Raw genomic sequence first — 13,237 nt, forward strand, 5'->3', positions numbered from 1 at the left:
CCATGCGGGTACCATCCCCATTCAACGTTAACAATTTCAAAACTAGTTTCGCTGCGAATGACCATTTGGTCTAGTGTCATTTCGTTGTCCGGTTTGTTTGAGTAGGTATTAAGTTCAAATCTCATGACAACAAATATGAACCCAAAGAATATTTTCTTAAAAGAAAAAAGAGAAGAAAACTAGTTTCACCAAATTACCAGAGTTCATTGACTCGATACAGTAATGACTTATTGTTTTATACACTAAATTTCAACTAATAAACGAAGTTTGTTTGGACTTTTTTAACCAAATGTTCTCCGTAAACAGCTCTTTCAAATTTCTTAGCTCCAGTTGTCCTCTCTTTACAAATATCCAGAGGCTCCACTGCTGTATCGAAATTTGTCTGTTCACGCAACAAAAGCATTTGTAAAACACAATACAAGAAGGAAGAAGAGGAAAGGACGAGTGAATAAATAAACGGGCAATCTTCACACCTCATAGAAATATGCCACACAGACCCGATATTTTGGGGAGGAGTTGATAACTTGATGCAAAGTAGACTCATATAAACCATTTGAGTAAATCTGCACTTATTTCAGAGATGAGAATGACTTGGTTGGTACTAAATCCGGGTGATGGCACCGAAATTAGGAAGAATTAATTGCACAGATTAATATTACCTTTAACATGTCTCCGATATTGCAGACAAATGTTCCCGGAACAGGAGGAGCTGATATCCACTCGCCCGAATGGTTTCTCACCTTCAACAAGTCATTCAAATCAACTGTTGTGGAAACTAGAGTAGAAGGATACAAACAGAACATAGTCTAGAAATGGAAATTTCTCTTTGCTTTGTAAAGAAAACTTCGCACAAAGACTGCGTCTTTTACTTGGCCTCAAACCATTGCTTACTGATACATAAATGAAACGGAGTTTTAATCAGATTTTACCTGAAGTGCAGTTATATCGTCATCCTGATTAACCAATGTCAACAAACCTGCAATGGAACAACATTAGATGTTATTGATTTATTGATTTTCTACACTTTGCATTATCTAAGGGTGAAGAAACTTTACCATAATCAGTGTGAGCTCCACTGGAAATGTTCAGCCAAAGGAACAAAAGGAGAGCAACAGGGAAAAGAAAAAGAAAGAACATCACTTTATGTACCCAAATGTTAAGGGAAAAGTGCAAGCACAAAAGGCAGAAATATTGCCTTACCATCCAATGTCCTTCTTTGGAATGTTTGAGCCATTAGCAGAGTGTACACCTGGGTAACCAATGAGCCGCATCACCCAAAATGCATTTCCAGCTCTTTCACCTTCAAATTCATATGGTGAACCACCCAATGCTAAAGCGATTCCACGCATTATATTTCTTGAAAGTTCTGAAAGCAACAAGAAACAAAAGTTATATCTAGAAGAGTATGAAAGGGTAAACAAGGGAAGAAAGCTTGGTTGCCATGGAAAGCATGCCTGTGCAGAGGCTAACATATTCCTCCATCAGCATCTTGAAGTTTGTGGGCTTAATTGGCCTGCAAAAAGGATCATAAGACAAAACAAACAAATCCAGTAACATCAGGTAAGCATATCATAAAAAATCCTATAACAAGCTTGAAACAAGTAGCAAAGGGGACCAAAGATGCTTAATATGATAGTCACAATCTAATGCCCAAATTATTATCAACTTAATTATGTATTCTGCAATCAAGTCAAAAGTAGCAGTGTGGAATAGCCAAGGTATGGAACTGCGGTTTAGAGAATACTTTTATACACAAATGATGTTCAAAACTTCGACATTAATTAGCAGTTTACAATACCAAGGTCATGAAATAAAAAATAATAATGAATTTGTTCAATGGCTCTCAGGATGACTGTGCGTTCCATGCCTCCAAATGGAGAGCTTGGATAGAAGCCCTTAACCTAGAGGCCAGAGCTAGAATTGTACTACACTAAGTAAACAATGGCAGGATAACTATCAGTTCAGTCATGATGTTAGATCAGCCCAAGAATTATCATATTACAGAGACGATCTTTTAGCCATCAAGATAAGTACAGACTGTAAAGTTGATTGATACGAATCTCGAATGCATTCTTGCCTACTTAATCTGTAATGGAAGATTTAGAAAAGGCCTTAATTTGTGCATACCATTGGTTACATCCTTCCATAGGTTTTCCAAGATCTCCATACATCCCTGGTTTCAGTTCTTTATAGCACTGTTAGAGGTGAAACAAAATGATAATGATTTTGACAGTAGACAAAAGGTTAAAAAGAACAGGTCCAATAAATTATCCAGAAATATAAAACTACATGATGTCTTACTTCGTAGGCTACAGAAACACCTATAAATCATAAAGCAACAAACAAGACCTACATCAATGGCTTCATGCATGTCAGGTACACCTTTGGTTATGTTCTCCCCAATTCTCTGATATCCCCTGCATGAAAAATTCAGCCATCTGTTAATTCAAAGCATACGGATGCTAATCATTCATAAAAAATAAAAATAAAAATTGATCCTCATTTACGAATTGCATATATACGAAGCCATTCCAACTAACCTGTATCCACTATCTGCAGTCATCTTGATTTTGAGTTTTTCTTCATATGGAAGCTCAAAAAACTTGCGTGTCAGATTCTTGACTTGTTTGAGTAGAGTCTCAGGAATACCATGACCTTTCTGGTCAATTACAAAGCACCAAACCATAACACTCAAAAAAATTATGAAACAGAAAATGAAAAATCTTTCTATCTTTCATTGGTTCAAATTGAAAGAAGAGAATTCGAAGTACCACATAGAAAAAGCCAGCCTCTTTACAAGCTTGATCTAATTGTTTGACAACTTGAGCAACACCAGAGTCTTGACCCATTTTGGGATCATCACACTTGGCCAAAAGGGGACCAATATCTGCATTAAGATACCAAAGTGCAGAAAACACAATACACAATCAAATCAATCAAAAATGGTATCTTTGGCTTTTGGGTAGCATGTGAGGTGAAAGTGAGCTAGGTGGATGAGTAGGTTTTACCGATTATGGGTATGGACTTGAAGTCTGTTGCCATGGCGGTGAAGAAACTAGTCTCTCTCTCACTCTCACCCTCTCTCTCTTTCTCTTTCTATCGCAGACTCAGTTCCAGAACTTGAACAAGAATACACATCTGTATATTCAAAAGCGAATCATGAATTATAATGTTGGGCTAATTGATTAATAGACATGTGGGTGGATGATGTGTTGTAGTTTGTCTTGTTTGCCGCGGGTTTTATCGTTATTTGCCATGGCGTTTTTTTTTTCGAAAACAGAAAGATCCTGTGGGATCTTTAAGATCATACAAATTAAAATAAACTTTAGTAACAAACATCAATAGGAAAATTACTAAACTATGAATGATTACAACTGTGCCCATTTGCTAGCTGATCCGCAGCCATGTTTGCCTCTCGGAAACTCTGGGAAATTTTACTTTAGATAACTTGTCCAAGAGCTTCCATATGTCTTATGCAATTGATTGGATACTCCAAGGTAATTGAGTTTTGTTTGTAATGATTGGTATAAGTATTTTAGAATCTCTTTCTATTTTCACCTTCGAAAATTTCATGCGGCTAGCCCAAATTAAAGCTTGCTTTAAGACCATTGCTTCAGCTTGTAAAACAGAGGTGTATTCTTGTGGCTGTGATCGTGGAATAATAACTGGTTTCATGTCTGAATTTCGAATGATAAAACCTACAGCAGAATTGTCATTAGCTATAATTGCCATGGCCTTGTTGATTGCATCCATTATTTTTAGCTTATTTACATAAAACCTCAAGTCCATTTTAAATTAAACATGATCTTCAATAAACTTACCAACCCACCGGTGAGTTTGTAGGTTTTTTAGGAGTTTGTGTATAAACTTTTACGGGTTAATTGGCCTCTTTTGTCCTGAGATGCGTCCGCCCTACCCTTCCCAATGTCTACAAGCTTAAATGGGCCAGGCTCAAGGCCAGTCCAAGCCCAATTTATCCTATCGAGTTAAAAGATGGAGTCATTCTATAGTGATAAGGCTCTTGGAACATCCACAATGGGTTCCCTAAACTACATTTTTTTTTACCAAAAAAAAAAAAAAAACCCACATCTTTAGACAAATTTTAGGGAGGAATTGGAAAACTACAACTCCAACCATGCTCCCTCTTTAGACCCAAAAAAAAAAAAAAAAAAACCAGCTCCTTATTCGCCTTATAAAATAGGGAGACTTTTAGGAGCTCATAAATATGAGGAGAGAGAAAAGACTCTTAATGGCTCTTTAAAATTTAATGCTGCTTTGTTTTATGCATATGGTAAACTTTTAATTAATACTAACTATTTTTATATTTTTTTTTTATAGAAATGGACCAAGTATATTGAATCAAAAAATAATTATAGTATTTATGACTTACCAAACTAGGGAATATGATTGTAGTTCAAATTTTATAGAGAGCTCCTACAATAACTTTTGTGTGTTTTTAGCTATATTTTAACTAAAAAATAGAAAGCATGATTGTAGATGCTCTTAGATGAGGTCTTATCTCTTAACTGTTAAATCAAACTAACCAATTTAATCAAACGACTAACCGATTTAATCCAGCATCTAACTAATTTGATCTAATTATTAAAAGATAGAGTCTCATCTAAAGGCTAAGACCCTCGTTATAAAACACTTGTCCAAAGGTGACCCCTTCGGAAATCTGTAATGGACTGGACATGGCATGTTCTTATTTTTTGTTTTTTTTTGGGAAGCGAATGGTCTTTTTAAGTGTTAGGGGGCGGATTTACTGACTTAACCCACAAATTAAAATAGGAAGCGAAGAAAAAGGAAAAATGGTTGTAACTGGAACTTATATTTTGATTTTAGTGCAAAAATTACATTTTGCACTTGCCGAAAAAAGAAGAATTATTTTCACATGACCCACCCACAGAAAACAAAAAGAAAAAGAAGAAAAAGACAAAAGAATCTAAAAAGGAGAGCAAAAATCATAAATATACACCCAAACCCAACCCAGGTTTACCTCCTTCATGCCATATCCCAATAACACTCTGATGAATCTTTCACCATGATGACGTTAAACGATTATTACTATGAATTCCAAACACCACCCACAACAACCACTAAGATGCTGCTGATAATGAAGAATTTGACGATGGACGGCTGCGACAGAACTGGAAGCTACTCTCCTCCATCCTCTCGACCACATAATGCCCCAGCGTCTCACTCGCCTCCACCAAATTCTCCCTGCACAAAAACTCCTCCCCGCAGACCCTCTGCACCTCCCCGCCAAAATCATGCACGAACACGTGCGTCTTCCCGTTCCCGCCCTTTTTGCTCCTCGCCAGCACCCCCGACGTGAATATCGGCATCACCCGCCCGGGCGCGTCCGGCCAGTCGCCACGTGGCCCGTCCACCAAGATGACGTCCCAATCAACCTCGTACACGTGGTTCGGCAGGTCGTTGATCCCGAGCTTGCACTCCGAGAACAGCAGGTTCTGCACCGGCCTGCACTCGTTCCGTATTTGCTCTTTTGCCACCGCCACCAGCTCCTTGAGCTCTTTCGATTTTGTTGTGTACTGCACGTCGTACGCGTCGATTTCCGGGTGCTTCTCCTCCATGTAGGCGGCGAAGTAGCGGTTTTCATCGATGAAGACGGTGCGGCCGTTGTTGTTGAGGGCCTTCCAGAGGAGGGTCTCGTGGGTGAGGCCGAAGATGAGGAAGTTGCAGGGGGTTGAGCATTTCCGGAGGGCGTCCGAGATGGGCTTGATGTCGGCGTACGACATTTTGAATGTGTCGTTGGATTTGGCGGAGTAGTAGAGGAGGGTGTTGATGACGGTGGTGGGGAGCTGGGGGACGGCGGTGGAGGCGGTTGTTGTGGTGGTTATTGTGGCGGCGGAGATGGTGGTTGTTGTGGTTGATGAGTATGCGTACAAGCCGCTTGTGTAAATGATTGTGAGAAGGAAGGCGAGTGTGAAGATGGACATGAAGGCTAGAAGCCAGAGGCGGTTGGAGGTTCCTTGTTTCTGGATGTAGGGGTGGAGAAGGATCAGCTTTGTGTTGCTGATGTTCTTCATCTCAACTGGATTGAGAGATCAAAACAGAGAAAGAGAGAGACACTTTGATCAGAGTGTGGCTTGTGTTACAATGGAAGGTGAGTCTCTCTCTCTTCTATATCTCTGTTTCTCTGTTTTCTGTTTTGAGAATATTGGAGAGGGTAAGATTTAAAGATTGTGTTGAATAAGCAAGCAGAAAACTGAAGCAATGTGGGATGAAGAAACTGAAGGTGACCTTGACCTTACAATCACCCTCTAAGCATTCTAGAAATCAAATTATTTTAAATTTTTTGAGAATGAATTGTTTTATTGTTATTAGTTATAACTGCTCTTTAGTTGGTGGTTTGTTTCCATACAATCTTTTATTTGTTTATGTTCTGTTCAGTATGTATGTGTATGTATGTATTTCAGTGCTTGTGAAGTGGGAGTGGGAGGAGAAAACAATGGGGGTAGTTGGTGAGAGAGAAGGTAGATGGGTTATGGGTATAGGTGTTTTTTTTGTTGTAGTACTAGTGACCCCATAACTAATTACAAGCCTCAAGTCGCTTTACCTTGTTCAATTGAGCTTCACATCTCAAGTAACCTCTTTAAATATGCAATTCCTCAAGTAAGTAGCTGCCTTTGAAGATGACAACTTACCTGATTCAGATTGTCTGATCCATTCCCCCATTGAATAAACATGTTTTATTAGAATATGCAGTTGGGTTTGTTTATGTTTACCAAATACATGAGTGAGACTTTGGAACTCATTATGAAGATGACAACATTAACAGGTAGCCCCCTACAAACAAAGATACAAATTGCCCAATGTTGTTGTATAGTTATTTAGTATTGTACTAAATATTGGTGGCTTGTCTTCCTCTGTTTTGGAAACAATAAATTGGCAATGATTGTTAGACAAAAATATATTATTGAAATTATTAGACTGAATTTCTAGTATTAAATTAATTCCTTGTTCTTAGTATATGTATATGCATTTTCAGCTGTTTTCCCTTGAACTTTTCCTACCAGTGTGCCTCATAATATTGTGTGCTAAGCTTGTAGCATCAGCAATAAAATGTTTGCTTCAAGCCTTGAAGTAGGTGGAATATGACACAAAACACACCAGTATGGGCATTACACTATATAACAAAAGTTAACTTTAGAGATACCCTTTGCCTTTCAGAAACCAACTCCAATTCCTATCCTCCTCCTATCTCCCCACCTCACCTTAGAAATTGTTGAAGGAACCAAGTCCAGGATTCATTATCCCTAGCTGCCCCCCCTAACAATACTTTAGTGCCATTCCTAGGAAAGATAAACTTCTCTCTTGTCCAAATCTTCTTCTATGCATAAGGTGATCCATGGCTATAATGCAATAGTAACAGAGTGGATTCTATTCTAACCATAACAGAGTATTTGTTGTGGATTGAGCCACAAACTACTATGATGAAAATTGTTGTTATGTGGATTGGACCACTTTTACTTGCTACTTTATTAACTACCTCTCTATCAAAGTGGGATCCACATAGGCGGAAACCTACCTATGCACATAGTATTATTTCAGGTGCTGGTGCTATGACCTTAAAGGCAGAAGATCCTCCCCTGGTTCTAACCACCCTGAATGAAAGAGTGGGCGAGGTTCGAAACGGTGAATTGAGGTAGAGTAGACTTATGCTCCTGTAGTCATTTGGGACTCTCGAGGCCCTAAAAAGCGTAGAGAGAGTCCGACTTAAGTAAAGGACGGAATCATAAATTTTTATAGGAGTGGGCTATTATTTCTTATATAAGTAAGAATCTAAATAAAATTATATTCATTTTTTAAAAGGGTAAAAATTGAAGCTAACTCGAGATCTGTTTGAATCAAGTAGAGTGATTTTTGCTTGTAAATTTCTTTTTCCCAAACTTTGCACTAAGCTAGAACCCACCCTAGCCATAGTGTAGCTCTGCCCCCAAGATGCTATGTGTGTATAGTATAAATTTGTGGCTCGATTAGCTATGAAATTATTTGTTGCATGTTTGAAAAGAAGAAAAAATCATTAGCTTTGTTGTGTTTGAAATGGCGCAAAGGAAAAAGAAAGCACAACAACCCTTTCTTTTGACAAGGATGACACATATTTCAAGCCCGTGAGATCATGAGAAAGATGAGGCAGATGAACGACCCTTTCCGAAAAAAGAAGCACGAAAAGAAGATGCTTGCTTATCTTAGCTACAATGATCAAGAACCATTGTGTCCCCACAACACAAGGGATTTTTGACTTCAAACTTTCCCCACAAGAATTAAGGCACTACAAAGAGGCAATGGCTTTTGTTGCCCCGACACAAAGAGGGTACTTTTTATTGCTTAGAGTTGTGTTTGGATGAGTTGATTATACATATAGAATTGTGTTTGGATTAGTCGCTCACTCGTTTGCTAACAAGCCCTAATCTTAATATATTTTGAACTCCATAACATAATATAATAAACGATTAACGTTAGCATTTCTCTATGAACAATTAAGGTTAGCATTTCGAACAATTAAGGTTAGCATTTCTGTCGAAATGAGAATTGTGGAACAATTTGTCCAACACCAAAAATATACCAAAAGAACATGCAAATGCTGAGCAACAAAATAAAAAAACCACAAAACATTAAAAATGCCAGGATGGATAGTCTGACTTATTGACGGCATTAATAAGAATCAAAGGGGTCAAATAGTATTCTCCAGTCCAGTCCAGTCCAACTATATATTATTATACGAAGAGTGATCTCTACACAACGGAAGGTACGCACCATACATCGCGTGTGTTGTAATCTCCGTCGCTGTGCCTATGAGGTTACGATAATAATGTACAAATTTGGCATGGTGGAATGGAAAGCAACGAATCAGCTAACGATGAGTAAGGTTTATCTAAATATCTAATTACCACCAAACAAATGATTGCCCATTGCTTACCAAGTTTTAACTTTTTTTACCATGAAGGGAGAGAAATTATTGTGTTTAACGTGAGTCAGTGATGAATTCAAAATTTTATTTTTATTTTTCAAAGGGAGGATACTTGCTTGTTCAACCTGTGTGTGGCATTTTAACGACTTTTCCCCCTCACATTTCTTACTTCATGCCTTAGCCCAGTAATTGGACAGATCTATGGGTGTGACATGAATGCTATGCAACATGACATACTGATAATTTTAAAAGTACACACAAATTGTAAGGAGTGTTCTAAGTTTAAAATTTATCATTTCGAAATTATAAGCGATAGTTTAAACTATGAATAAAATAGAGTTTCTTGCATGCACAATACGACGGTGTTATAGAGGTTTGAACTTGTGACTATGACTATTATGCAAATCAATATCATTTTTCATTGAACTAGACCCCGTTAACAATAACTCACAACAACTTGTACTAACATATTTTTAAATATTAATAAGTATACACAAATTAGAATTGAAGTAAACCTAATAGTACAACATCATCATGCTAATGCTACGTGACGAAGTTTACAATAACACTTACTTAACAAACAAATGATTACTCATTGCGTAGCTTAGTTTTAAACCTTTTCACAGTAATGAAAAACACGTAAGTTGACGCGCCAAATAGAAGCAAAGCCCGAGAAATCTGAGGCCTAGAAAACAGTTCCCTACAGAAACCAACACCAACAATTTTTCCCACTCCCTTCCCCTATCCCCCACCTTCACGTGACCCCCACACAGACTCCACCAACGCTACTCGACACAACCACCCAGCTGCTTCCCACTTCAAACTCTATACTACACAAACCCACCATGAACATGAACCCCCCCCTCCTCACTCCATAAACCCACTATGTTTCCACTCCTCCCCCTCCTCCTCCTTCTCATCACCACCGTCCAATCTCAGCCCTCCATTTCTCCTCCCTCTCCACCGCCGCCCAACCTCCTCCTCCCCTCCTCCGACGCCGTCGCCCTCCTCTCCTTCAAGTCAGGAGCCGACCTCAACAACAAGCTCCTCTACACCCTAAACGAGCGTTTCGACTACTGCCAATGGCAGGGCGTCAAATGCGCCCAGGGCCGCGTCGTCCGTTTCGTTCTGCAATCATATTCCCTCCGCGGCGAGTTTCCGCCCGACACTCTCACTCGCCTCGACCAGCTCCGAGTCCTGAGTCTCCACAACAACTCGCTCTCCGGCCCAATCCCCGACATCTCCCATCTCCAGAACCTCAAGTCCCTCTTCTTGAACCGCAACGACTTCTCCGGCGCCTTGCCGCCTTCCATTCTCTCCCTCCACCGCCTCTCCGTTCTCGATCTTTCCTTCAACAACTTCTCCGGTCCCATTCCGCTGAGGCTGTCCGCTCTGGACCGGCTCACCTCCCTCCAACTCCAGTCTAACCGGTTCAACGGCACCCTCCCCGCTTTGAACCAGTCTTTCCTTTTCGTCTTCAACGTTTCGGGGAACGACTTGACCGGGCCGGTCCCACCGACTCTGTCCCGGTTCGACGCGTCGGCGTTCCAGCTGAACCCGGGCCTCTGCGGCGAGATTGTGAACAGGGCGTGCAGCTCACGTGCTCCCTTCTTCGAATCTCGCAATGCGAGTGCTACCTCTCCGGCATCGGAGCCGTTAGTGGAGAGTGCGCAGTCGCAAGGAGTGGTTCTGTCGAAACCTTCCCCAAAAAATCACAAGAAAACTGGTCTCATTCTCGGGCTCGCGATTGGGGTTGCGCTCCTCATTGCCGGTCTCTTATGCCTCTTTGCAGTGGCCAGAAACCGAACAAAGACTATCACTCATGAAGCCACGAAACCATCCTCCATCAATGAAGGTATTGATCACATTCACACGAATCCAAATCCGAACGCTTTTAGAAACGAAACCCAAGTGACAGAACAGAGGGGGATGCAGTATCCCAGTAAGGTGAAAACAGTTGATGAATTTGAACAAGCTCAACCGAGAGCGATTCCGAGAAGTGGGAACTTGGTGTTTTGTTATGGGGAGGCCCAGCTGTACAGTTTGGAGCAGCTGATGAGAGCCTCGGCGGAGTTGCTTGGGAGGGGTACGATTGGAACTACGTACAAGGCGGTGCTGGATAACCAGCTGATTGTGACGGTGAAGAGATTGGATGCGGGTAAGACTGCGATTACGAGCAGAGAAGCGTTTGATGAACATATGGATGCGGTGGGTGGATTGAGGCATCCGTATTTGGTTCCGGTGAGAGCTTATTTTCAGGCCAAGGGAGAGCGGCTGGTGATCTATGATTACCAACCCAATGGCAGTCTCTTCAATCTCATTCACGGTAAGTGTGGTAAAAACGCTGAAACTATTGCATGCTTTTTGTTTGTTAAAATGTCTCTGTGGTTTTACTGGGTTTTGCTTTTCAGTCATATATCACTTCTGTCTTAATACCGACAATTACGGGTTGGCCCCTTGGTGCTCATGGTTCAAAGTTTGACCCCATATTGTATTATTTTTATCATGACATCATTCAAACACTTGTATGGATCATATTACACTCGTATTACTTCATGAGCATGAGACGGTAAATTCAGACGTTTTAGTTTTGAATTTACATACGCAAACACTTTCGAGTTTACCTAGGAGGTGATTTGCGAGTGATTGCACGTATCAGAGCCTCGTAACCAATTAGGAAGTGTTCGTATAGATTTTCCCTGTTAGTGAAAAAGTAGGAGGAATAAAAGAAAATAAGCTAGTAGTTGATTTTTTGCACTTCAAGCCATTGTTTATAAGCTGTTGCTAACAAATTGCAATTATGTATGAACAGGTTCTAAATCAACTAGAGCAAAGCCTCTTCATTGGACATCATGCTTGAAGATAGCGGAAGATGTGGCTCAAGGCCTTGCTTACATTCACCAATCATCAACCTTAATCCATGGCAATCTCAAGTCCTCCAATGTTCTTCTTGGAGGCGACTTTGAGGCCTGTCTCACGGACTACAGCCTTACCTTCTTTGCAGACACTTCTGCAAATGAAGATCCTGACTCTGCAGGCTATAAGGCCCCTGAGATACGCAAGTCCAGCCGTCGAGCCACTTCTAAATCCGATGTCTATGCCTTTGGCATCCTCTTGCTTGAACTTTTGACGGGTAAACATCCGTCCCAACATCCGCTTCTGGTGCCCACGGACGTGCCCGATTGGGTCAGAGCAATGAGGGATGATGATGTTGGGGACGATAATCAACTTGGAATGCTTGCTGAGGTTGCTTGTATATCTAGTTTGACATCTCCGGAACAGAGGCCGGCAATGTGGCAAGTGCTGAAGATGATACAGGAGATTAAAGAGAGTGTGATGACAGAGGATAATGCAGGTGTTGGATTTTCAAAGCAGTAGTCTCAATTTTACAAATATTGGATTCAAAGAAGGAAATGAAGGCAGGAGCTAGTGTCAATACGTGTATCTCTCAGAGGGTTTCCTGAGAAAAAGTTCTAATGGTAAATTTATGGGGCTAAGGTTGAACGACTCATTTATAGGCGAAGCTTGAAGGCATTTTTGTAATTGCAGGCACACGACCAGCCAATGTAATCTGTTAAATGGCAGATGTATAATGATTTTATAAATGCTTATGATTCGAGGCTTTGGTATTTACAGCAGTTCTCACCATACGAACTGTACAATGTTGGGGGAGTTAATGTGGCTTTTGGTGCAAGGTAGTGTCTGAAAATGCCAATAAAGACGTAAGGGCTTTGGTAGGCATATGCTGGTGGTTGGTGATTTTGGTAATGTTAGTGCCAGCAGAGACGGGAGTGCGGGTTGTTGTTGTTGGGGGGACCTATGCAATTTAAGGCCAATTGCTCACTCTGGAGTGGGCAATTTTTGTCTAGCCGTTGATACAATGTGGGCCCTATAGTTTCGGGGTCACCCAATTTTCTGCTGCAGCTTGAATAACGAGTTTTCTGTTGTCTTTTATACAAGCGACAATGTCCTAAGCGACTAGGGAAGGGGAATCAAACTTGAGTGTTAAGGAGTGGGTATATTGTCCTGACCAAACTCGAGTGCAAGGAGTGGGTACATTGTCTTGACCAAGTGACATAATCCAGGTCTGCATGAGTTTGTTGTTTGCTAAGGTGGAAAACCTATCCCTATTGAATGAAAGGTAGCTGGGATGAAGTGATAAGATGACAGATTGATCCTCTTATTTTTTCTGTGTGTTGAATGGGGTATGGGTTCAGAAAGGTTGCTGTATTTTGATAAACATCCATAGATCCATTTATTCATTAAAAAAATCATCCATATCTTTTGCAAGACTGAATT

The 13,237-nt window shown here is 40.5% G+C and overlaps 3 protein-coding genes across 3 annotated transcripts; 1 reads left to right on the plus strand and 2 right to left on the minus strand.

The window, feature by feature from the left end:
* On the minus strand, positions 47-3,216 carry LOC18772276 (probable 2-oxoglutarate-dependent dioxygenase At3g49630). The gene is made up of 12 exons (XM_007205462.2): positions 3,009-3,216; positions 2,772-2,887; positions 2,541-2,659; positions 2,354-2,417; positions 2,128-2,195; positions 1,455-1,513; positions 1,201-1,366; positions 1,056-1,075; positions 930-976; positions 660-740; positions 474-563; positions 47-382 (listed from the first exon to the last, which is right to left on the minus strand). Exons 1-12 carry the CDS (start codon positions 3,040-3,042, stop codon positions 254-256), a joined length of 993 nt encoding a protein of 330 aa, XP_007205524.1. The 5' UTR covers positions 3,043-3,216; the 3' UTR covers positions 47-253.
* LOC18772491 (protein IRX15-LIKE) lies at positions 4,802-6,681 on the minus strand. Its single transcript, XM_007205519.2, has one exon. It carries the CDS (start codon positions 6,051-6,053, stop codon positions 5,100-5,102), a length of 954 nt encoding a protein of 317 aa, XP_007205581.1. The 5' UTR covers positions 6,054-6,681; the 3' UTR covers positions 4,802-5,099.
* On the plus strand, positions 9,450-13,220 carry LOC18772540 (probable inactive receptor kinase At5g67200). Its single transcript, XM_020565628.1, has 2 exons — positions 9,450-11,264; positions 11,751-13,220. Exons 1-2 carry the CDS (start codon positions 9,824-9,826, stop codon positions 12,314-12,316), a joined length of 2,007 nt encoding a protein of 668 aa, XP_020421217.1. The 5' UTR covers positions 9,450-9,823; the 3' UTR covers positions 12,317-13,220.

Source organism: Prunus persica, chromosome G6 (genome assembly GCF_000346465.2).
Source record: "Prunus persica cultivar Lovell chromosome G6, Prunus_persica_NCBIv2, whole genome shotgun sequence".
Classification (NCBI taxonomy): Eukaryota; Viridiplantae; Streptophyta; class Magnoliopsida; order Rosales; family Rosaceae; genus Prunus; species Prunus persica.

Bases quoted from the DNA above. Each gene is read 5' to 3' on its own strand.
- LOC18772491 (XM_007205519.2), bottom strand. From the start codon at position 6,053: ATGAAGAACATCAGCAACACAAAGCTGATCCTTCTCCACCCCTACATC.
- LOC18772276 (XM_007205462.2), bottom strand. From the start codon at position 3,042: ATGGCAACAGACTTCAAGTCCATACCCATAATCG. The intron at 2,418-2,540 runs GTTAGTTGGAAT...TTTTTCATGCAG, and splicing joins ACTGCAGATAGTGGATACAG to GGGATATCAGAGAATTGGGG. The intron at 2,196-2,353 runs GTAGGTCTTGTT...CACCTCTAACAG, and splicing joins ACATGCATGAAGCCATTGAT to TGCTATAAAGAACTGAAACC.
- LOC18772540 (XM_020565628.1), top strand. From the start codon at position 9,824: ATGTTTCCACTCCTCCCCCTCCTCCTCCTTCTCATCACCACCGTCCAA. The intron at 11,265-11,750 runs GTAAGTGTGGTA...ATGTATGAACAG, and splicing joins TCTCTTCAATCTCATTCACG to GTTCTAAATCAACTAGAGCA.